We start from the raw sequence: 23,926 nt of genomic DNA on the forward strand, positions 1-23,926 counted from the left end.
AATCCGATGACTACATGTAAACTAGAGGAAAATAGAAAAATGATCTTCGAGATTAAAATGTACCAGGCCCAACCTGATTAAATGCGCCAATCATGACCCCTGCTTTTCTTTTCTCTTTTTTTTCCTTCTTTTTTGACCCCCGGCGTCATCATGCGATCTGGGGTCTGCCAACTCCAATCTAGCTCCAACTGGCAAAATTTGGGTGCTTGACGTGTGCTAGTGATTGTGGTGCTCACCAGATATTCAACGCAGCTGATATTTCGGTTCTACATCTGTCTCTATAACCCCTTTGAAAGTCCATGTCACCATAACCGCCCCGCACAATGTCAATGTTGTCACGAGAAACTCTCGCGCAATCCCCGAAAAGATTCGCCTGAGATAGATACAGAGAACACAAGCTCCGATGTCCTCGTGAGGACCAGACAGGCCAAAACTGTGCGCGGTGCCTCCGCGCCGGTACCGCGTGTGTTACAAGCAATCTGCGGCCTCTTGGACGGCCTGCGCGGAAGATGACCACGGGAAATAGACGGGAAGGACGCCCACAAAAGGCTCTGAGAGGTCAAAGCGGTACCGCTGAGGATAAAAACGACTTTCTATTTGATACAGACGCCGCCCAAAATCCCCTCAATCTGTTCGGGGCCACTGAGAAACGTCCCGGGGCTGGGAGAGCTGACGTCCCTTCAGAGGATCCAGGGGCTTTCGACGCAAATGGCCTCGGCGTTTTTGGCCTTGGTACGGGAATTCTATTGGGCCTATCGGGGGTGAGCGATGATTTTATGGGGTCTGGGCTCTCGAATGGCCAGAGCCCCTTTGGGGTTCCCTCGTTGAATGACATACATTTCCCCAGCCCAGGCGAAGCAGAGAGTGAATATGGTGATACCAGAAATAGATCCAGTGCCCAAAGAAACTATTTCGGGAATGAATCTAGCCACAGACTAGAGCCCGACTCCCTGAGAGCTCCAGATCCTGCCAAGCAGCCACGCAAGACAATCAGCAGCGCTGATACCACCCAGAGGTTGTCTGTTCTGATTGCGTCGATGGGAAAACAACTGGAGCGTCTAAAGACTGCACCTTGGAGTGTCACTCTGGTCAATATCGTGTGTGCCAACCAGGACCAGGAGGAAGCCAATTCGAACCCTCTTGGAGAGGTCCTTCAAACCACCTCCGACTTTGTACATGTCCTCCAAACCATCGCTCTCAAGCCCTCCTCTACAGACCAATCGGGGTCTACGTTTCAGTCACAAAACTCAGATACCACCACGGCGTTATCATCGGCGGTTGGAATATACTGCTCTCACGTGGCTACGAATCGGAACAACGCCGTGCAGCCACTTCATATCAGCTCTTCGCCCTTTGTCCAAATGCGCTCTTCTGAATTAATGAACCCTCCACCCTCCGACCATTTAAAACCAGATATCCCGGCCGCTCTTGTGATCCTTACCTGCTATATTCAGATTGTCCAAATCTATGACATCCTCTTCTCGCGCGTTTACGAGTCTCTATCTGAAATGTCGCACCAGTCCATCTCATCACTCCAATCCGTACCGGGCCTGCAGCTTGGCGGATTTCCCGTGCAGTATGGGAATCGAAAGATCAAGATTCTCGTTCAGGTGATCATGCATCTTCTGGTTCACATCGAGCGCTTGCTGGGAACATCCGGGGAGTTCCGTCTTGACCCTTCAAGGGGCACCAACGATGGTATTTTCAGCAGTTCGGAGCTTACCGCCCTGTTGCGGATGGTTATGAGTCAAACAGATGGCGAGGAGAGTGATCGGATGGGCGTTGGGTATATTTCCTCGCTCAGAGAGAACACGAAAAACATCCAGCAGATTTTAGAACAGAACCATTCTTTATATATCTGTACAGCTGTTGCATTGTCTCGTTGATTGTATTTTGCGCTGTTGGGTTTGACTGGGCTACCAGATGCGAATGAGACCTTGATATTTTGATGTCCTTCTCCCAATGCATCACATCTTTATTGGTCAGTTCCATGTTGCAGGCTCACCTCGCCGGAATTCGTTCTGTAGAGTTCGCACTCCCTAACCTTGGTAATCAAAAGTAATGTCCACGTATTGTTTGTACATTTGCCATTTCTGATTCCTATTTAATTCATTAGTAGGTTCAAGTTGGAATAATCCAGTTATCTATATATGTCGTTCAATATCGGTCAGCCTCTCCTTGATACATATTTGAATGTTTTTAGGCAAGTAGCAAATAGAAGAAATGGAAAGAAGAGAGGTCAACGCTTTTTAATTCTTTTTTAGCTGCCAGTCTTAGTTTAACCATTCTGAAAAATCAACTCCAGATGGCCCCTTGAGAGCTTCATTCTCAAGTACCGCCAACTCCTCATTTCCGAAAATGTTCTTCCCGGGTATCTGGAAGTCACCTGGTTTGGAAGAGCTTGCATCTTCGCCAGGTAGTCGTTGGTAGCTGCCTCTTTTAATAGATTGAGATACCACAGCAAAAAGACGATCTATTACGGTGATAAAGGATTGGGATAGAGCATCCCATTCAACCTGAAGATGTTTCAAAGCTATCTTCGCCCTTTCGATGTCTTGGATGTATGTTATTGACTCAGGCGAAGAGGGGTTCCCTTTGATATGGATGACTGGGACTAGGAGAGCATGGAAAAGAGCATATCTGTTCCCTAAGGGTTAGTTGTACTCTGTAGGCAAGTGAGCAGTAATCCGAGAATGACACGCACAGTGTGAAAGACAAATGTAATCTGGAAGTCTGTCCTGTTATGATCCATTCTGAAATTTGTCCGATTGTGTTGCGCGCAATAGTAACGCCCTTCACACGACACTGTGCCTCCGCGAAGTACTCTTCTGCAGGAAGTGCACTGTCCTTAACCATAGACTTCGTTTTCAGCCATTGAAGTAAAAATGGTCTATGGATGAGAAGACGTAGACTTTGGTCACATAGCGATTGGCGACGCCGAGCTGTCAAATCCCACTCTTTCACAGAGTCAACCCTGACTAGCCTTGTACAGAAAGATGGATTATTGCTGTGCCATTCGTTTATCATTTGCTCGAACCGCTTAATATGACCTGGAGTGATATTGGAGCTCGACAGGAGCTGGCGGTTTATATTGTTTGCCATGCGATGATAGCTTGACTGCTTTATCAAGCCAGAATATATAGTCGGTTCGTCCGTGGGTGTCGGGAAGGATAATGTTAGGGAAGTCGGATCCTGGCATGCGCTGATTAGGACGATTCTTACAAAAATTTGGGAAAACGCACCTGATCATGAGTGTTTGTGATGGGATTGACTGTCATCAATCCATCCTCTGGGAGTATGAGCGGCCGTCCATAGATTTTAGCGGAGCAACTCTCCGCACAGTACGTAGCCCACCAGACACGGCGTCTGATCTCCTTGTCAAGCGCTGTAAGTTCCGGATTCGACGACTCAATGTGCAACTCGAGAGCGACAGCCTTTCGAACAGCGGTGCCAACAAAATGCAAGCTTTCCTCGGGGCTTCCCTGCCTTTGTGCAAAGTCGCTCAAAAGCAGCAACGCTTGGATCAGGGTGATGTTCCCTTTGTCTGACAAGGGAATTTGTTGAAGCTGATGTTGTGCCTTTGCGTAGTATCCTCCCCAGCCGCGGCCATGATTCTCGGAGGAAAGCCACGAGCCAAAGGCTAAAACCATATCAGAAAGAATTGGCCAGGATTGACAGGTTCTCGGTGGGGTTTCGAAATTCGACCGGAAGCTCGTCTCATGCACATATGGATAAATCGTGTGGTAACTTAGGAAATAAATGTCGATAAACCCTCTTTCATCCTTTTTAGACGCCACCGACCCATTAGTCAGACTCGATTCGCTGAAAATATATTCAAGAAATGGATCTTGGGCTTGGGATTCTATCCCTAGCGCTGCAAAGCTCGAGCCACCTTGAGACATCAGGTTGGTAGCGTCAAAAGCATCGCCCAAGACCGTAGCATTGGGATCAAAGCGGATATCTTGAGATATTCGCTTATCGGTATCAACAGAGGTCGGACCATCTCTGGGTGATTCATCTGCAAGTATAGAGCGAGTGATGTCTTCCATCTCTCCGCTTGGAAACAACTTTCCTAATGCACTTTCGAGCATTTGCAGCCGGGTTTCAACCCTGGTGAGGTTTCTATGTCTGTCAGTCTACAATTTCACTTTCTCATACAGACAGAGGAAGAAGGACCTACTCGCGTGTCAATGGGGTCCGATGAACCTTGGAAGAATAGGCGCATTTCCTGTTGCCTCGCATACATTGTATACACGAAGGCCGCGTTTTTGAACACTAGGGCAATGTTAATGTTGACCTTGATGTGTGATATATAACTGATTTTCACAACCTTTGCTTTCCGCTGGCGGCATTCTATGCACTAATCGCCTCTTGGCATTAGTTCCCACACTGAAGCGAACATATCCCCACTCAATTCGTACGTACCGCTGGAATATGAGAATTGCGCCCAATCCTTCTTGTCTCACATGCTGACATTCTGAGTTTCTAGGGTCCAATTATGCTCCAATGGCAAACAAAAAGGATTACAGCTCGAAATTTGCCGTTGTTCGGGGCTGGAGACAGAAGGTGAGCTCGGGAGGGGGTCATTTTAAGCCGTGCGGGTGTGGAGATGACCTAACCCAACACGTAAGCCCTGGAGGTTAACTAACTACCTAACTATGTACATAGGTACCTACATGTAGGTACCGCAAACATTACTCGCCGCTGATTTGAAATCCCCTAATAGTCAATTTCTTCAATTTCTTCACAAGATCAAAATATATCCACTTGAACGACTCCGGATTCGAATAGTCCAGACCCTTGCTAGGCTGACTTGGTATTAGTATGCTGCCGGAATCAATCAATCAATCAATCAATCAAAGTTCAATTAACCTGTTGCAGTCTAACTAGTTGCGTATGACTATGCAGGCGCTTCATCCAACTGAAGCAAGAACTCGTAGCCAAACGCCGAGCGGGATCTCTCCCAGAGTATACAGATAGATGCTAATTGTAGAGAGTGGAATCAGCCCATTCCTGTAGCCCTTAAAAACCCCAAATCCCCAAACCCGTATATAAGAAATAACATAATGACTGCATGGAGTGCACCCTCCATCTTCCATCTCTCACTTCTCTCACTTCCATCTCTCACTTCTCTTTCTCTCTCTCTCTTTGCTCTCTCCCTGCTCTCTCCCTGCTGTCTCCCCTGCCTCGGTTTCAATTGATGGTGACGTTGTCCTGGCCAGTTGATTGGCATGTTTGTCGACTTTGGCTGAGTTCTCGTGTCACAGCATCGTTCTCGTCATTGGCTAATACCCATCGTCTTCCACACCTAGATCCATTGCCGCGAGGCCTCTCGGTTCGTCGTCGTCATTTTCCTCCTCGATTCCAACGTGTTGAAACTGCTGGAGGAGACCTGTTCGGTGCATGAAGTTGACCACGTAGCGGGTGGCCTGCGGGTTCGACACGATCTTATCGTAATCCATCTCGTTGATCCCAATACCCCACAATTGCTCCCACAATTTTGTACGCGGCATAATATACCGCGGACACTGCATCAGGATATGCTTCGGTGTTTGTGAGCCCTCATCACAATTACACCGGTCAGTCTCGGCTGCCTTGATTTTGAACAAGAAGTGTCTAAGCCCGATCCGCATTGTACGCATCTGAATCAAGATCGCACATTGTGGCTTCGACAGTCCTTCGTACAAACGAAGTGTCTTCTTATTCGGCGCCTGCACTAAGCGCTTTGTCGGAGCGGAGGTTCTCTCCCGCTCCCACTGCTTCTCCCACCGCTCTCTGATTCGCTGGCGTACCGCTCTCTTAGCAGCTGCGGCGAGGCGGATTATCGGTTCACCCGTTCCGCTCCCGGTCGCAACTCCCATCCCCGCACCAAGAAGCGCTGCGCTTTTTGCTTCTCCATCGGCAAATTCATTGCCGTCCACACCAACGTGTGCAGGGATCCACCTGATGGTGACTTTGGTTGGCTGGCTTTGCGACCGGATGGCCCGTACGTGATTGTATATGTGTGTGAGTACGTACTAGCCAGACGGTCGCTGTGGGTTTTGAACTGCCTGAATGGCAGCTTGGCTGTCGGAGAAAATGATCACTTCTCGAGCCGTCGGTTGTCCGTTATTAAGATTTGAGTCTGTACCCTCCTTGGTTTTGGCAAGTGCCATCTCAATGCCGCTGAGCTCGGCAGCGTACACTGTGGACTGAGAGTCCGTTCCAAGGTATCGTCTTTGTGACGTTATTTCCGGGTAATATCTGGCCGTTGATACGCCAATATACCCTGCAAACCCGCTTCCGTCTATGAAAATCATACTAGTACGACCGTGGTCATCGCAAGCAACATCTTCGTAAATACTATTGTGGGTTTCCAATGCTGCTTCCTGATTCTCAATAAAGCAAGGGATTGGGGCTTCCCATGGTGCAAGAACAAATGCCCGTTTTTCCTCCCATTTTTCACTCAATTGTAGGCGTAATGGTTTCTTCCGCGCAATCGCTTCGGTCGGGGACCATCCACTGAGACTCCTTTGCGATGCTTTCCTGGTTTTCGTTACTTTGACAATCTGTAGGCAGGCCCATTGCGGGCCGGTAAGGATTCGTATGGCTGTCTCTTCGACGATTTGCTACAGTCGTAGTTTGATTGGGGTAATAAATAGTTCTGTATCCAGTGCTACCCCTACCGTTCCCCGGAAGGCACCGCTAATCAGGATTGCCGCACGTTTTTAGATTTTTGTGAGTTCGTTTGTGAGCTTATCGAGACCTAGTGTCGCTCTTGCAGCTGGGCAGTACCACGCAGACAGTCCCCATAGCATCTGTGGAATGATGACTGCCTGGTATACCTTCCGCATTGCGATCAATGATAACCCCCAAGTGGAACCTAAGATTCCGCGGAGTGCTTCCAGACTGCCAGCTCCCTTTACAAGCATTTTCTTACAGTGTGTCTTGAAATTGAGGTGCTTGTCGAGCCATACACCGAGGTATTTAGCTGTATTTGATAGTGCGAGGATGGTTGGTATCGGGTCCCCTAGGATAATCACCGGCATATCGTCATGTCCTAATGGATCATCTGGAACCTCCCAGATGTCAGCGTTTCGGGGAGGCGTTTCGCTAGTAGTGTTGATGGTAGCGGTGGATTTTGGATTGTTAAAATGGATCAATTCAAATTTGTCGGGTGCGAATTTTGCTGCATGTTTGCTAGCCCAGGAGGCCGCTCGTTGCAGTGCCTTCTCCAACAACCGGACGTTCTCTTCATAGCTATTTGAGATAGCCAGAATACAAACGTCATCCACCCAACCGTATACCTCACTCTCCCCATAGTGTAGCCCCCGTAATGTACAGGCGCGAACTAGTGGTGCATTGAAGAGTAGGAATAGGATCGGTGAGATTGGTAAACCCTGTGGGATGCCGGTTGGTGTAGGAAATTCTTCGCTTAGGTGGCCGTTAGGTAGCTTGATCCGCGTACTCCTACCGGTAAGGAACGACTGTACCCACGGAGTGAGTACACCGAGCCCCATTTGTTACATATTGAACAGTAGTCTCTCGTGAGAGACCATATCATACGCTCCAGCGACATCTAGGAGTAATATACTCGCTATCTTACCTTCCCCCCAGGCCTAGTGTACTCGCCCAAGGATCAACTGGATTGCATAGTCGACAGATACCCCTTTCCGTCCCCCAAGGTGTATATCCGGGAGCAGTTTGTGTTCCTCCACCAGCCATACAATTCGAGTCGCAACGAGTGCCTCGAGGACCTTACCGAGCGTGTTTAGTAATGCAACTGGCCGGTACGATTTAGGGACTCGGTAGTCTCGTGGGCCGGCTTTCCGTAGTGTCACTGTGACGGAGGTTTGGAAGTGCTGGGGGTTGTGGCCGCTCTGGACACAGGCGTTAAAGATCTCAGTGAGGAGTGACACAAATCGCTTCTCTGATCGTGAGCCTAGCTCTGCAAGGACTCGCCACAGTTTGTTCGGCAGTGTGTCGTATCCAGGTGCTTTGTCGGGTGGCGCCTTCTTTATTGCAGCTCTCACTTCGGTGTCGCTTACCGGTGGAAGCTGGAATTGCTCTCTTTGGGTGGTGTGGATATCGGAGAGATCCGCTTCTGGTGGTTGCGGGAAGAATGCCTTACGGAGTAGATTTACCTTCTCTTCGTCTGTCTCTGCAACCCCTCCTTCAGCTATCTTCAGTACTGGCATAGTACTCCCCTGCTGCTGGCCCCGATCTCTAGCCCATTTGGCCACTCTCCACAAACCCTAGGGGCCCTGATCTACGGCTTCTTCAATAAAGTTCCTAAAGCCACGCCGGAGAGCGGCTTTGATCACCTTCCCCTTCTGATTCCTAGCCAGTCTGTGCGTCTCCCAGTCCTCCTCACTATGTGTCGCGAGATACTGACGAAACATACGGCGGGAGTGCTTGACAGCCTCTCCACATTCCTTGGTCCACGATGGATTGGCGTGGGGGCTTGACCTAGCCCATGGTGTCGATTCGTGAACCCCTCGTTGTACGATGTCGATCAGGTGGTCGACTGCGTCGTCAATTTGTCGGGTGGTCGTCAATTGCGGCGGCATTGGGAGGTTGTCAGCTACAAACACGTCAAATTTCTCAGTGTCCATGGCCTTCCAGAGCCTTCGTCTCTGCGCCTCCGCCGGCTTTGTAGGTGTGTCTATGTCGATCAGTACACGGATCGGCAGGTGATCTGAATCTGCATGACAATCTAGGGCCAGCTCGCACACCACTAATCTCTCAGTGAGATCCGGCGTACCGAAGAACAGATCAATCGTTGTCTGCTCCCCGTTCTGGTCCCTCGTGATCGCGCCAGGTTCCAGCCACAGATCGAGGTCTGCTTCGTCACAGAGCTCAATTAGCCTGTCAGAATCTGCATCTTGTGTGGCCTCGATGCCTCCCCAGGCGGGGTGGTGGAGATTGAAATCTCCGGCAATCATCAGATGCTTCCGGCTGCGTTGTCTTTGGTTGTCGCATAACAAGTCGTTGAGAAGGTCCACTGTACCGGTGGTACCACACTCGTTATATATATTGAAGAAGCAGATCTCGCTAAGGCCGGTTTGGATCCTCACTTCCTGGCAGAATTGACTGTGTGCATAGTGCGTCCAGTTGGTGCCCACTCTCTTAGAGATATATATACACACTCTCGCTCTCCCCCCAGTCTCCGCGCTAGACGGGAAGAGCAGTTCATGCGTCTGTTTCAATGGGTGGTATGTGGTGTCATTGTATGGGTTTTCCTATGGTTCTTGCACCGCAATAATGTCTGCCTTTGAGACTTCTGGCTTCGCCAAAAAGTCCGCCATCACGACATCTCTCGACCGGTGCGTGTTATATTGGATGATAGTGAAAGGTGTATTATTCATTGACAACTTGTGTGTTAGCGTGCTTCTTGGTGAATTGACGGGTTCTTCTCTCCTCCTGGATGTCTGTCCTGCTAGTGAATTTCACTGATAGAGCCGACATTGTGAGGTTGACTTGATCGTCGAGGGTACGCTTATTCTTGCCCCGGGGGCCTAGCGTGTGTACTATGGTACCCTTCGTCGTGCTAGCTTTGAAGATAGCATTTTCCTTGCCGATGGCATTTGGCCTACCGGCTGTTCTTTGCTTGCCTGTTGACATACGTCTGTTCCCGCTAGTACGGGATAGAACTGACGGCTGGTATTCACTGGCCGATGCCACCGGTACTGACGATAACGGTGTGTCTGGCATTGCCACTTCTTTGTCCTCGAGGATATATGTGTTGTCCCTTGCTCGCTTCTGCGCTTTGCCCGCATTTGTATCTAGTACTGACCTGAATAGGCCTTTGCACCTAGTTGTCGTTGATGACGTCGATGCCCGGCTGGGTGCTCTTCGCCTTGGGGGCTCTGAGCGTGTCACCGGTGCGTCGATCGACCTTTGGAGTCCCTTCGGCAGTCGTGTCGACTGGCGGATTGATTCCCCAATTGCATCTGCCTCGGTATTGCCTACTGCGAAGCCGAGCATCGTAGTGTCTTCCCCCTAGACCTCCTCCTGCGCCTCCTCTCGGGGCCCCTGAGCCTCCTACATTTCGGTATCACCCGACGATGCTGGTTCTTCGTTGCTCGCCGCTTGGGTAGAGCTTGGTGTTTTATTTAATGCCTGTGAGGCGGTTTGTGGTCTATCTCTAGAGCTCTCCTGTGTGGAGCTTTGTGTGGTAGAAGTCCTGGAGCCGCTACCCCCTGAACTTCCGGATATAGTGGCAGCCGGCGTCCCCTGCCTAGTCTCCCTGATTGAGAGGTATGCCGGCACCCGGTGGTGCCGCTCTCTCGCCTGTGCAAGAGCCTGCACCCTCTCAATCTCTCTGATAAAGTCGGGGCACCGCTTTGACCATCCGTTGTGTGCGCCCCCGCAATTGGCGCACTTTCGTTCACTGAGAGTTGCATCCTTTTTACGCTGGCAGTCTCGAGAATGATGTTTCTCAGCGCAAAAGACACACTTCGTTTCGTTGGAACAGGTGTTTCCTATATGTCCGTATTTCTGACAATTGTGGCATTGGCGTATACGCGCAGCCCGGTCGTATAAGACCGTAGTAAGCACCTCCGAGTCCCAGAGTGTTCCAGTGTCAATGGCTTTGTTCGCAGTGTGCGGTGAGGTGAATTCAACGATCATTGAACCTGACTTTTTGCCCTCCGGAAGGACTAGCCACGAGATCTGGGTGATCTCTGCATCGTCTCCCCAGTGGAACAAGTTCTCAGTAAGCAGCTGCTTAATGATCCCCTGCTTCCGGTCTCCAAGCCCTGCAGCTGAATTGATTCCGAGCGACCGTACATTGACGTCGTGGACAACAGCCCCCCAGCTCGGCAAGCGCACTTCCGATCCCTTCCACAAATGCTTTACCCAGCAAGCACGGTGGCATCGCATTATCTCTGCCTCCTTCGCAGTACGAAGGCTGAGCGAGATATCCCCCGATTTCAATTGTCTCGCCGCGACAAACTTAGCCGATGCCACCGTCACCCCGTACGTAGCCTTTGCTGCCTTAACACGCGCTTTTTCGGCAAGCTTCGTGATCTCAGCAGGCGTCTGGGCGCGGAAGTGCTTGATGCCGTCGGAATCACCCAGTTTGACAATAATCTGTCGGTCCTGGATGAGATCAGAGGGCGTTGCGGGGTTGGTCGACGCCGATCCATGGCTGGACAAAAAGTGCGTCGGCGGCGGCGCATTTTTGACGGCATCAACATACGAACGGATCCGATTCGATCCGCTGGCATTGCCATTGGCATTGACATTCGAAGAAGCTATCCTCACCTCATGGATATCTTGTTTAATCTGGCTGGTCTCCTGGCGCAGCTGTTCAAATTGCTGCTTCCAGTCCTGGCCGATTGGGTTCTTAATCAGGTCTGCAGTGAGCTCCTGAATCGATTTGAGGTATTCCAACACTGGTTTCGGGACTTTGACAGAGTTGTTACTGCTGATATGATTCAGCAACTGGCGCACGTCGTAATTGGCATCCAATATGCGCTCGTTGGTGTTGGTTGCAGAGTTTTGGCGGGCCCCTGAAAGGGGCGGCCACTGGCTTCCTGGCGCCACCATGATTGCCACCAATATGAAATTGGTATCAAAAGATGGAGCCGGAAGTTACAATTAACTTGCAATTAAAATGGAGGCTGTAGCCCTCGGCGTTGTGGTACAATTTCAAAAATTAGGTTCGCGCAAAGATATGTGTTTTGTTTTTCTATGCTGCCGGAACATATTGAGTAAAGGATGTGCAAGGTGCCAAGGGCTATCTATTATTGATTTTTTATGTACTTTCCTGGTCGATGATAGGCACTGGATTTTATTTATAGTACATGAAGATCCTCCGAACAAGATATATTGCAGACGAGCAGAGCCGTCCCGAGATTTGAACTCTTCGCTAAAGGCGTAGTCAGTATATCCCTCCGACATCTGTCCATATATTGCTCCTGGATCGAAGGGCGCAAGTGGGAGTCCTCACTTGACCTTGAATGCCAAATCTGGGTTCGAGATGTATAGACGGTCAAACGCCACAGTGGCATCATGGTCTGCGTACTTGACGTCGACGGCATTTTGAGCCGATTTGCCATTGTACATTGTAGTTACCTACCACTAGGACGGGGCTAGAATTGCCATATGCCTAAGCAACCACTTGATACGTTCCTCCTTGTCCTTGACGTCTGATTCACAAACGTGCAGATATGCCAGCTTCAGTTCAGCTAGTCTCTGGGCAACATCGGAAAATTGCGGGATCGAATCCTCCATCCGCATCCTTTGATATCGGCTCCAGGGACTCAGACGAATCGCGGTGCGATCATTACCAATGGCCTTAGCTATCACACGAGTCACCTCCGTGGCAAGCCTAGATCTGTTTTCTTTTTTCTTCCCCCCATTTTTCGGTCCGCTGATTGCTGACGTCTTAGATGAACTGATCGACTAAGTATCCATTGGCATCATGGATTTCCACGCCATCAAATCCGGCCAGTATGGCATTCTCCGCAGCAGCCGTGAAGTCCAAGATGACTTCTCGGATCCCAAGCTCCGTCAATGGATTAGGTCTATGCATCTCGTTGGTGAGGTTACTTTTCATAGGGACGTCGCTGCTGGAGACCAAACTGTGACCCGTTCTGCCAAGAATTGCGGGTTGGTCGCGCGACCCAGGGCCCAAAGCTGCAGAAAGATATAAGACCCTTTCTCGTGAACCGCAATTGTGACTTCTTTCCAAGCAGCGATCTGTTCGTTGCTGTGAATTCCCGGAACGTTGGCGTAACCACCGTGCCGAGGGCTGATAACGGTGGCCTCGGTGACAATGTGAGATCCCGGTACGCTAGCACGCTGTTGGTAGTATCCTTTAACCGAAGGCAATGGAAGGTGCGAAACATCGGTGCGAAGCCGAGTCATCGGGGCCATGGCGATGCGCTGGTTGAGCGTCATGCCTCCGACCTTAAGAGGCGCGAATAGCTTTGACATGCTTTGAGCGTCTGTCGGGGCACCCATTATCCAAAAGCGAGTACTACAATCGGAGTTAAATCAGATTGATGGGCCAAAAGAGAAACCCTGCTCTACAGTAAAAGTAGTGCCCTCACATGACTGGGAATGATCGAATTTTGCTAAAAAAAAAATTCGGGAGACATTACTCCGTACTCCGTAGTCCGTTTCTGATTACAGATTAAAGGGTAGATATGTCAAGGTTGGGAGGGTTCGGATGTTTGGAAATAGCGACAACGCGGGTAGCCATTCGGTGGAGCCGGAGTAGTGTCAACCGCGAATTTTGATTGGCTACACCGGGAGCTGTCTATAGCAGGATACAATGTAGTTATAGTAGCAGCATACTACAGCGTACATTTATATATTTAACTGAACAGCACCTCCTATGTCCTCCATAACATACAGACTTCAATTCTTCAATTGCTCATAACTATTTTCTTATTATTTTACCCGATCACTAGTTCATTTATCATGTCTATCACCGTCGGCATCGCAGGTATCACGGGCAAGTTCGCTCGTCTTGTCGGGAACCACCTATGCAAATCTCCCAATGTGCAGATTCGCGGTTTGTGCCGGAACGCCTCCAAGCTCCCCCAGCAATTTCGTGAGTCACCCCGCGTGAATATCGTCCAAGGCGAGTCGAGCGATCTAGAGACACTTCGTTCTTTTGTCGGTGGGTGCGATGTTGTCATCTGCTGCTACCTGGGGGACAACAACTTGATGATCGAGGGCCAGAAGTTACTGGTGGATGCATGCGAGCTGGAAAACGTCGGCCGATATGTCGCTAGTGACTACTGCCTAGACTTCACCAAGCTGGAACTTGGACAGCACCCCGCTAAGGATCCCATGAAGCACATGAAGGCGTACTTGGATGGTAAGAAGAATGTCCAGGGTGTTCACGTTCTGATCGGAGCATTTATGGAGACATTCTGGAGTGGATACTTTGGAATTTTCGATCCTAAGGAGATCAAGTTCTCGTTCTATGGGGATGGAGATGAAATTTGGGAATCTACCACCTACGAAACTGCAGCTGAGTATGTCGCTGCCGTTGCATTGGATCAGAATGCGGTTGGACTGCAGCACTGTGAGTTTACCTCGGGAGGATTGGTCTCCTGGTGTCTTCTGAATCCTAGTCCCGTACTAATTAACCTCACTGGTGACAGTCCTCGGTGACCGCAAATCAATCAAGGAGATTGCCAAGGAATTCTCTCAGGTATATGGTCTGGAACCTAAGCTTGAGTCCTTGGGGTCGAAGCAGAACCTTTTCAATACCATGCAAGCCGTGTTCAACAAAGATCCATCCAACATCTTTGCTTACCTCGCCATGTTAGTATCGCCCTAGTATAAAAACCCATGTTCTTTTTTCACACGCGCTGACAACCCCAAAAGGTTCTATCAATACTACTGCATCAACGGTCAAACCTACTTGAAAAGGGATCTGGACAACAAAAAGTATCCGCAAGTCACCCCAGTCACTTTCAAGGGCTTCCTCGAGTCTCACAAGCTTGAAGACCTTGCCCATTCTTATCAGAATGCTGGAACCCAGGTGTGAAAGTACATTTAGTACGCTTTCAACATTTGTAACGGAGCCTTCATAGACTTTAACAAATCGATCCAATTCATTTCGTGGTTAAACCACACTTCTACAAAGTAAATCATGGCACTTTCAAGCGCTAAGAAATGCGTTCTCCAGTTCTCCGACTTCTATCAGAGATACTGCTATAATTCCAAGCCCCTAAATTCAGGTTAGTTGATTTATTATTCCTAGGGCCTACCCCAGACCCATGTTGAAGAGAGAAAATCACTTGGGTGGTCTCTTTTAGACTGAAACCCTTCTTGCAATGAAGTCCACCAAGGTGATGACCATCCCACTATATTCTTACGAACTATCTGGCCATCTGCACAATGCTGAATCCAACGGTACAAACCTTGAGCATGGAGGATAAAATTATATATTTGCTAACTTCCTTCAGATTCAACGCTTGCTGGATTAATCGTCGCTAATTTCTCCCTTCTGAATGTCGGTCATCATCATGGAAAAGGTCTTAATATGCAGATGCCCTATGGGCTGCAGTATGTTGTCGTGTTCGAATTTGACTCGGAAAACAGAGCCTTGAATTGTACTGTGCAAATACTTGAAAGGGTGATTAGAAAAGAGATCCTTCATCTGTGCTTTTGAAATCATCTAAACCCCGAACAAGGAAGAATCTTCTAGTTAGCTGTGACAGATAATTGAAAGTGGCGCGTATTGCATTTCGAGGCCATAATCCAATCTAATTACAACCCAGATTCATCCACCACACCCGAATGAGCTTGGAACCATCAGCGAAGATGCTACCTATAGTCTTCAGATCAGTTCGTAGCACCACTAGTGGTGGGGCTAGAAGGCCACTCTCATGAACCCTTGTTGCTATGGCTTTTCAACGAGCGGTCAACACTTTTGAAATCGGTGCCTTAGATGTGTAGGTACATGTGTATGATATTGCCAACTCATTTTGAGCCGTAAATCAATCAATCAATCAAAATTCAATTAACCTGTTGCAGTCTAACTAGTTGCGTATGACTATGCAGGCGCTTCATCCAACTGAAGCAAGAACTCGAAGCCAAACGCCGAGCGGGATCTCTCCCAGAGTATACAGATAGATGCTAATTGTGAAGAGTGGAATCAGCCCATTCCTATACCCCGTAGATCCCGTAAATCCAAATCCATCCGAACCCATACATAAGAAATAACTAGATAATGATTGTCGTGGGGTTTACCCCCCACCTTCCATCTCTCACTTCTCTCTCACTTCTCTCACTTCTCTCTCACTTCTCTCACTTCTCTCTCACTTCTCTCACTTCTCTCTCACTTCTCTCACTTCTCTCTCACTTCTCTCACTTCTCTCTCACTTCTCTCACTTCTCTCTCACTTCTCTCACTTCTCTCTCTGTAAACCCTCCCCTGCCTCAGTTTCAGTTGATGGTGACGTTGTCCTGGCCAGTTGTTGAGTGGCATGTTGGTCGACTTTGGCTGAGTTCTCGTTTCACAGCATCATCTATCGTCATACGAGCAAGGGACTATGGCTGCAGAGAGAGTATTATCATTGTGTTCATCTATAGAGGGGCAGTCACCGAATTATATAGCATGTATCAATTTTCAATTCAGTTATGATCTATCATCCGGTTAGACTCCGAATGGCCGTCTTCCAAGGGCTTATTCGAGTTCCACGCTACTCGTTCGTACGTGCGAGTATCGTCCGTGGGAGGATTCCAGTGACCGCGTGTTGACCCCTCGCACTGAGTCTGTACGCTTTTCACTGGAAGATGCAGTTTTGGACAGTGTCAAAAGAGAGATACCCATGAAATTGAGTAGAAATCCACATATCATTGAGATGATACTCGTCCAGTTGCTAGTGTTCAGTCCTTGGTAAAAGATAATGGAGGCGGAGAGGGTACATGTTGTAAAGCCAACATAGTACATCGCGTTTACTCTGTCGGTAATTGAGTATAACATCTTTTTATCATCGGACTTCGACAAAGGAACTTACAACGATGCAGGGAATTGGCCCATTGCCTTATTTAAGTAGTTCATCTGGGTCAGGGTGGTCACTACCAGGACCAACGCGAAGACATAAGTCGAGGCATGGGTAAATTGGTTGTCGCCGCCCGCGGTAAGCTTGACTGCAATCCCAAACGCCTTGACTGACATAACGGAGATGGATCCGACCGAAGAGCAAATCGAAATATAAACCAACGGGTTTGTTCGCCCCTGTACCGGTGCGACTTTCCAGATGATGTAAATGGCAATTACTGCAACACAAGCACAGTAGAGAAGAAAAACTAGAGATGTGTCAGTAAGCTCACAATCCAACTCTGGGACGGGTTGTTGACATGGTTGAATTGCCAGATGCAGGATCTCATCAGTAGTCTCGATTTCCTTGTCGCCGGGCGCATGGAGCACCAACAGCACTGAGCCTAGAAGGCAGGCGGCACATCCGAGTTTTCCAAGAACATTCATCTCTTCCCTGAGGAAATACGAGCCCATCAAGGCACTAGAATTGATTAGCGTGACAGTCCACTGGTGAAATCCATCATCAGTCGGCCGACTCACCCAATGAGCACACTCAACGCCCCAAGCGGCGTTACCAGCACGGCGGGAGCGAATGCATAGGCCGCGGTATTCATCAACTCTCCGGTCACCACTACAATGATGGCCTATTAGCCCCTAGCGATGTCCGTCCAGTCCGATAGCCATACGCATGGTTGTTCCACACCACCACACCGGACTTCGTATGTATTCAAATCCATCTCCGGTGAAGCCATATCTCTCGGCTGCTTGTATAAGACCCTGGTAGTATCCATGTCAGATCCGGGATGTGCTGCGATTGAAGAAACCCGGGATATTGACCAGGCGCCGAACCTTCTTGGTGACGACATAGCTTGAACCTGCCCATTGCGATGGTCAGTATGTCTATAAAGCGTTTTTAAAAGGGAAAAGATGACGCAACCAATTACTGTCGCAGATAGTATCGCCAGTGTGAGGCCAATGAATCTGGCAGGAAAAAAAGAAAAACCGTCAGCGAGGAGTAACAAAGAACCGGGTATCAGGCAGCCACCGTCTGAACATACTTATCTTCTACCTTGCCCGCCATTGTGAGAACCTTTTCAGGTTTGATTAAAACGAATAAGGCATAGACATGGACCAGGGAAGTCGAGTTGTCAAGGAACTGAGAATGAGCATATGAATCACGTCGGAGGTTTCAGCTTGCCGACTCCTAGCCGTGCGTCAGCACTAGTGCCTTTGTTAGCAACGCTAGATCTGCTCCACTATCAGGTTACAGTGAAACTGATTGAAGGATATTGTTCTAAACTACTCCGTACAGAATATATTTAGAACGATGTGGATCGGTGATCTCCATGGGGAACCATTCTCAAGATACGAATACGTTGTACAAGCCATAAAAGCAAAGGATTAGTTACTAATGCAAAGACATTTATTAACTAGCTAGTTACCTACAAAACTATGTAACTTCTAAGACCCCACGCCATATCGTTATCGTTCTATCGTGGCCTTTACACCATAATCAATTATTAGATTGAAGACCCTATTTCACCAACTCATCCTTCCATGTCTCCCCCCTTGGTATAAGGAAGGATCTCCGTTGGATGATTTCCACTTTTCTTCTCAATTTCTTCGCCCATGTTCTTAGCTCTTGATTTCTAGCCCTAGAAGCTATGAACCTACTGTAATTTACCTGTTCCAAAGGTTAAGGCCCATGGGGGCCAACGAAACTCGAATCTACTTCATCCCGAATTGTAAAAACCGACCAACTGAGTAGAGTGATGTTGGCACAAGAAAAGACCTCCGAGAGATGGAAAAGACGTCCGTTCAACTTCTTGGAGCTTTCATTACAGACATGATGTCTGATCTAGGCTATGACATCATCAGGATTCAAATCAAACGATGTAAGTGAAAGGGCAATTCTCACCGGAAATTTGCTTTGGCTTCATATATATGATGTGTATACTCTCCTTTCTAAATTGCGCATCGCCGAAGCTAGTGATCTATCTCATAAACCGGCAAATGGGTCGAGACGAAATCTACATATTGCGGGAGACATTTATGCCCCTATGAAGCCACCTTCTCTGCATAAATCGCTTGGTTAGGGCACGCCAAGTATTATAAACACTCAGTTTACAGAATAGGAAGAAGAAATGGAAATTGGGTGGGGTGGTAACTACATATAAAACGCGCTAACCTAGCGCAATTACCCCAACTAATAAAAGCAGCCATGGTCTACGAAATACCGAGGCTGTAGTCCCGTCATCCAGTAAAAGCACACGCCAAGGTAAAAAGGTAAAGTATGGCCGCACGGGAGCCACTCGGGTGGCTTTAAATCTGTCGGGGTCTTGAAACACGAGAAGCGAAGAGGGTCACTACAACCCTACAGTGTATACTCCGTACCCACGATCTACATCAAGTACTCCAAGTTTGGCGGCATTTTGCGAGCTAATGAAGGATAAACAACAAAGTACAAGAGAAGAACAAAAGTATAAGTATAATCATCAACATCTGCTCCTTAAATGCCCATAGAACCTCCCCAAACCCATTCAATCCCATAGTCCCACGATCCCCCAAACCAAACCTCAACATGTCCTTCAAGCTCCTGCTCGCCACCCTCCCAGCCCTGGCAATTGCCTGCACCGGTCCCGCAATCAACGACAATGGCCTTGATCTAATCAAGAGCTTTGAGTCGTTCCAACCAAACGTCTACGATGACGGCTTTGGCAATCCCACGCTCGGCTACGGCCATCTCTGCGGCGACTCCACTTGCTCAGAAGTGACATTCTCACAGCCATTGACCGAAGAGACAGCGAGTCAATTGCTTGCCAATGACCTAGTGGTAAGTCACTACAAGCACCCTCCCTCCCCATACTTAGAAACCTTAAATCCCACTATCCACGCGGGTGCTAAGTATGTGATGAACATACTATCTAACACATAAAACAGACCTACCAAGACGGCGTGACAAACGCCCTTGCCACTGCGGTCACCCTGAACGACAACCAGTACGCGGCGCTCGTATCATGGACTTTCAACGTCGGAAACGGGAACATGCAGTCGTCCAGCCTGGTCAGCCGCATGAACGCCGGTGAAGATGTGGGGACTGTGGCGTCTGAGGAGCTGCCGAAGTGGAATAAGGCAAATGGGGCGGTTGTTGCTGGGCTGACGCGCCGGCGAGCCGAGGAGGTGGAGTTGTTTGGTGAGGCCTCTCAGACCGGGGCTTTGCCTGTTGGCTGTTAAGTCGGGAGTCAGGGATGCAAGTGAAGTCTGCCTCCACAGAGCACCATATAGAGAATTTAGGCGGCAACTCGCAATTCATACATGGCCATGTAGGAGCACCGCGTATTTCTTTCTTCACGCCTGATCCTCGTTGATCGCAATGGTAGAAATATAAATACTGGTTGAGCTAGGGCTGAGATATTGGGTACGAGACACCACCACCGACGTGTGATTCCTGCAGTGATTAGTCTGATGCCTATTCTAGACTGGAAAACATTCCTATTCGGAGACAAGAAGAAAGAGACCAAATAAACTAGTCGACACGCCGTAAAATGATGGGACTTCTTCATGTATCCGAAAATGTCAGGTTATTTACATAACCGGCACAATCTTGGAAGCTTCAGGGGTCCTCGTAACATTCAATAAACAAGAAGGACATTTCTCTCTTCATTGTCATCAATCTTGTCAAGCACACAAGTCCAATAGAAGCTCCTATCCACTGGCAAGCAGGTGCATCTATATTTTCTTGGGCGTGCAATGCCTACCGCGGCTAGTCTCACCATCCACTACCAGTGTTGCCGGTGCCGAATGTAGCACGAGCAACCCACTTGGAGGATTTAGGATCTCCTCCCAACAGTCGATGGAAGTTAATTTCACCCCTGAAACTGCAAAACAGGGATTTTGCATGCACTTGCTGCCGGCCTGATCAGAAACACCCATTTCTAAGATGGTTGACCAACTCGGCCAATGGCCGTGCTCCTGAGGAGACCAAGTCCTAGCGAGCATACACACGAGAAGGTGTGTGCGAAGGACGGACTTTCCACTTGTCGCACTAGTCCAGATTGCGGTCGAGTCAATCCCTATATAAGATCCGAAAACCCCATCAACAAGAACCCATCTTCTATGTCGTCTGACTCGTCTCCTAGACAGTTTCACTAGCGCGGGTACATCTGCAAGAACATCATGGACCCTTACAGCTGGTGGATAGCGTGTCCAACGTGTGGAATAATTGGAACACGTCAACGCGCATCAAACAATTTCTGTTTTGGGATCTGCACACAGCCACCCAATATGGTTATTGGGTGATTTTCTGTATGGACGTGTCATTGTTACCAGTTTGTTGGAGCAAACACATTGTTTTCCACAAGGAAAGGAGAAGCGACCTCGGGTCTGTCATGGAATCTCGGACATACGTTACTCCACTCCTATCTCCATAAACAATGCAAACGTAACAAACAGCCAGATCGCCGCCAGATCATCGCAATGATCACACATCGGGGTCCCTACAGAATGTATGATATTCGATTAGTAGCTTCGTTTTTATTCTTGGTACATTCTAGCAACGTACTTAGCATGCTTGATTTTCTTTCTTCTCTTCGTTGCCATTTACCCCCATTAAGTTCAGAATTCTTTCTCGTGGTAACGCCTCGCTAACATGGGGCCAATATCATTCCAAATCCTCTCCGACCTCCACCTCGAAACTCATTCCTCGTACAGAAGCTTCAAGTTCTCCCAAACTGCATCACATCTTGCCCTCCTTGGAGACATCGGTCATGTCGCCAATGATGAACTCTTCTCATTTCTAGAAGTCCAGCTAGACCGCTACTCGGTTGTTTTTTTTCTCCTGGGAAACCATGATCCGTATCATCTTTCGTTTAAAGTCGCAAAGGCCAAAATGCGCAGTTTTGAGGCTTCTATGAATAAAAAGACATCGTTGGGCAAATTCGTTTTCCTTGACCAGACACGTTACGATGTTACCAAACACCTAACTGTGTTGGGCTGCACCTTGTTCTCGCAAGTCTCCTCCCATCAAGAATTCGCTGTCGAATGTCGTATGGTGGATTTCAAAGATATCCTTCGGTGGAATGTGGATGACCACAATGCTGCACATACCTCAGATGTCGAGTGGCTCAATGCTCAAGTTTCCACGATTTCCAAAACCGAGCCCCTGCGGCGGATTGCGATTTTCACGCATCATAGCCCGAGCGTTGATTCACGGTATACGGACCCAAAGCATATTGGAAGTGATGTGTCTACGGGATTTGCCACAGACTTAAGCCACGAGGAATGCTGGACCAATCCTGCGGTCGTGGCATGGGGATTTGGCCACACGCATTTCAACTGTGCCTTCACAGATGCGGATGGGAAAGCTGTAGTATCGAACCAAAAGGGCTATCGTTTGATTCCTGTCAAGGATTTCAATCCAGAAAGGGCATTTAGTATTGGAGAACGTGGTGGGAAAGTTTGACTTGGAAGTCAGCTTTAGTAATACCCTGGATAAAGGACTGTCTTTTGAAGGCTTGATTTTCATTCCAACCCAGCTATAGGCATTAATCTAATAAACAATGTATCTACTAGAAGGCCCTTGCTAAACGTGTTGTTCGAGATTGCCTTTGCATTGGAAAGCTGACAGACGTTACTGGGGACCCGGCGTTCCCATGCACGAGTCCAGAGCCTGACTCACCCTTGAATAACTTGTGGTCTTATTGGCAATGAACTATTATTTCACATGTCTGTTCATAATGCATTAAACTGACTGATCCTCTATCAAACAGTTTCCTGGTCTAGCGGTTATGATTTTCCGTTAACAATTGCTCTTCAGCAAGTGTTCCGGAAAGGTTCTGGGTTCGATTCCCAGGGAAACTATTTTTTTGTTTTGTTTTTGTATTTTTTTAATAACTTCAATTTACTTGGCCTTATGATATTTATTTTATATGATTCGGTTTTATCATACTATTTTCGCTCTTGTAGGTACTCTTTACTCTCTTTTTGTGTGGTTTTCTAAGGTTATTGAGTGGTGAATAATAAAAATGCAGCAAAGTGGCCGAGAAATATATATATTGTTCACAAGTGAACCCAGTACGTATCTCAAATAGTCGACATTTTATTTAACCTAGTCATGTCTGTCTCTAGTAGTCGTTTTTAGTACATGTTATTTTCTTAGATATCCTCCCAGATATATATTTGGGATGGCGGTTAATACATGTAGACACACACCCATCGGCTTTATGACAAGAATAGAAGCTACCTACCACGAGTACGGGCCAGTCACTAATCAGACAGATAATGGTATGAATTGACATGGAAGCAAAAAGGGGCTTCTGGTTGCCTGGTTGTGCAGGAAAGACATGACTTGCTAGTTATATCCAACATGGGTGGCCCTGCACGATACTGTATACTCATCCACTGTTGGAGTCTCGCCAGCGAGAACCACCAATCTCCAAAGTGATCCATCCTCCACATCTTCCCCTCCCCCTTCACCACCATCCCCACAGCCATTCTCCCACGCGCCTCAAGAATGTGGGTAGATCTTCCTCTACCCTGACTACTTCTCGCAGTGGAGACCGTACGCGTGGGAAGGCGTATGGACGGCCGCGGCGACGGCGAGGCTTTCCCGAGACACTGCCAAATTTGTGTTTGGCAATTTGATGTTCGCACAGGGCGAGCTGCTCGTTCAACTCCCGTTGCATTTGCTGCAGGCCGTGGTAGGTAACCAGCAGCTTGCGGAGGTCATCGAGGGCTGGCTTGCGCTTCTTCCTCGCCTTGATGGGAAAGACATGTCAGTTCCTGAATAACATATAGACTGGTTTATTAGGCCTCACCCGCGAGGATTCATGCTCGGTTGAGCGCTTTCTCTTCCGCATGCTTGAAAGCTGTCCTAAGTCAGTTTGTGTACATATATTAGTGGAAAACTAGGGTGGAGACCCACCAGTGAGGGCTGTTCATACTCACTCTCGCTGGCATCCATGTTGTTTTGTATGGGGATGCAAAGGGAGATGTGAATATGATAGAAAGTAAATTAGAGGTGATATGGCAATCTTGTGTGATTTTATGCAGTGATACTGCAGGCCCTACACTTGGATATTTGAATAGCCATTGTGCTTATTATACGGGAAAATACCTTGGGATGTCATTGAGTGAACAAGGACGCTGCCTCTGATTGATCAGAAGGACAATGAGAATTCAAATGACAATAAGAGAATGTATAAGAAAACCCATACCCCTTGAATAACGATTCTATTCAAAAGGGATGTTGTTTGCGTGGTGTGAAAAACAACCCACCCAAATTGGATTAAACAGGATCAAGACACATATGATAGAAAAATGAAGAACAAGTGATAAATAAGCGAGAGACTTACTAAATAAACAATGAATAGAATCTCTAGGTAACAATAGTATGGTCGAGGGTAGCTAATGAGGCCTCGATATCGGTTAACTA

The 23,926-nt window shown here is 48.2% G+C and overlaps 8 protein-coding genes across 8 annotated transcripts; 4 read left to right on the top strand and 4 right to left on the bottom strand.

The window, feature by feature from the left end:
* Positions 1 to 509: 509 nt before the first annotated feature.
* On the top strand, positions 510 to 1,886 carry N7455_000030 (uncharacterized protein; the record flags this gene model as incomplete). Its single annotated transcript, XM_065603698.1, has 1 exon — positions 510 to 1,886. One exon carries the CDS (start codon positions 510 to 512, stop codon positions 1,884 to 1,886), a length of 1,377 nt encoding a protein of 458 aa, XP_065462189.1.
* A 387-nt stretch (positions 1,887 to 2,273) lies between these two features.
* Positions 2,274 to 4,242, bottom strand: N7455_000031 (uncharacterized protein; the record flags this gene model as incomplete). The annotated part of the gene is made up of 4 exons (XM_065603699.1): positions 2,274 to 2,640; positions 2,705 to 3,192; positions 3,243 to 4,122; positions 4,181 to 4,242. The coding sequence occupies 4 exons, from the start codon at positions 4,240 to 4,242 to the stop codon at positions 2,274 to 2,276; spliced, it is 1,797 nt and encodes a 598-aa protein (XP_065462190.1).
* An 8,131-nt stretch (positions 4,243 to 12,373) lies between these two features.
* On the bottom strand, positions 12,374 to 12,951 carry N7455_000032 (uncharacterized protein; the record flags this gene model as incomplete). Its single annotated transcript, XM_065603700.1, has 2 exons — positions 12,374 to 12,581; positions 12,644 to 12,951. 2 exons carry the CDS (start codon positions 12,949 to 12,951, stop codon positions 12,374 to 12,376), a joined length of 516 nt encoding a protein of 171 aa, XP_065462191.1.
* A 462-nt stretch (positions 12,952 to 13,413) lies between these two features.
* Positions 13,414 to 14,494, top strand: N7455_000033 (uncharacterized protein; the record flags this gene model as incomplete). The annotated part of the gene is made up of 3 exons (XM_065603701.1): positions 13,414 to 14,026; positions 14,106 to 14,268; positions 14,332 to 14,494. 3 exons carry the CDS (start codon positions 13,414 to 13,416, stop codon positions 14,492 to 14,494), a joined length of 939 nt encoding a protein of 312 aa, XP_065462192.1.
* Positions 14,495 to 16,137: 1,643 nt separating this feature from the next.
* Positions 16,138 to 17,575, bottom strand: N7455_000034 (uncharacterized protein; the record flags this gene model as incomplete). The annotated part of the gene is made up of 8 exons (XM_065603702.1): positions 16,138 to 16,414; positions 16,472 to 16,763; positions 16,815 to 16,975; positions 17,035 to 17,125; positions 17,181 to 17,271; positions 17,344 to 17,369; positions 17,432 to 17,475; positions 17,553 to 17,575. 8 exons carry the CDS (start codon positions 17,573 to 17,575, stop codon positions 16,138 to 16,140), a joined length of 1,005 nt encoding a protein of 334 aa, XP_065462193.1.
* Positions 17,576 to 19,075: 1,500 nt separating this feature from the next.
* N7455_000035 (lysozyme) lies at positions 19,076 to 19,728 on the top strand (the record flags this gene model as incomplete). The annotated part of the gene is made up of 2 exons (XM_040961807.2): positions 19,076 to 19,327; positions 19,435 to 19,728. 2 exons carry the CDS (start codon positions 19,076 to 19,078, stop codon positions 19,726 to 19,728), a joined length of 546 nt encoding a protein of 181 aa, XP_040807755.2.
* Positions 19,729 to 21,142: 1,414 nt separating this feature from the next.
* N7455_000036 (uncharacterized protein) lies at positions 21,143 to 21,955 on the top strand (the record flags this gene model as incomplete). The annotated part of the gene is made up of 1 exon (XM_065603703.1): positions 21,143 to 21,955. The coding sequence occupies one exon, from the start codon at positions 21,143 to 21,145 to the stop codon at positions 21,953 to 21,955; it is 813 nt and encodes a 270-aa protein (XP_065462194.1).
* A 1,009-nt stretch (positions 21,956 to 22,964) lies between these two features.
* On the bottom strand, positions 22,965 to 23,455 carry N7455_000037 (uncharacterized protein; the record flags this gene model as incomplete). Its single annotated transcript, XM_065603704.1, has 3 exons — positions 22,965 to 23,249; positions 23,310 to 23,365; positions 23,440 to 23,455. 3 exons carry the CDS (start codon positions 23,453 to 23,455, stop codon positions 22,965 to 22,967), a joined length of 357 nt encoding a protein of 118 aa, XP_065462195.1.
* Positions 23,456 to 23,926: the final 471 nt, after the last annotated feature.

This window comes from Penicillium solitum (genome assembly GCF_028829755.1).
Source record: "Penicillium solitum strain IBT 25940 chromosome Unknown utg000001l_segment0_segment0, whole genome shotgun sequence".
Taxonomy (NCBI): Eukaryota; Fungi; Ascomycota; class Eurotiomycetes; order Eurotiales; family Aspergillaceae; genus Penicillium; species Penicillium solitum.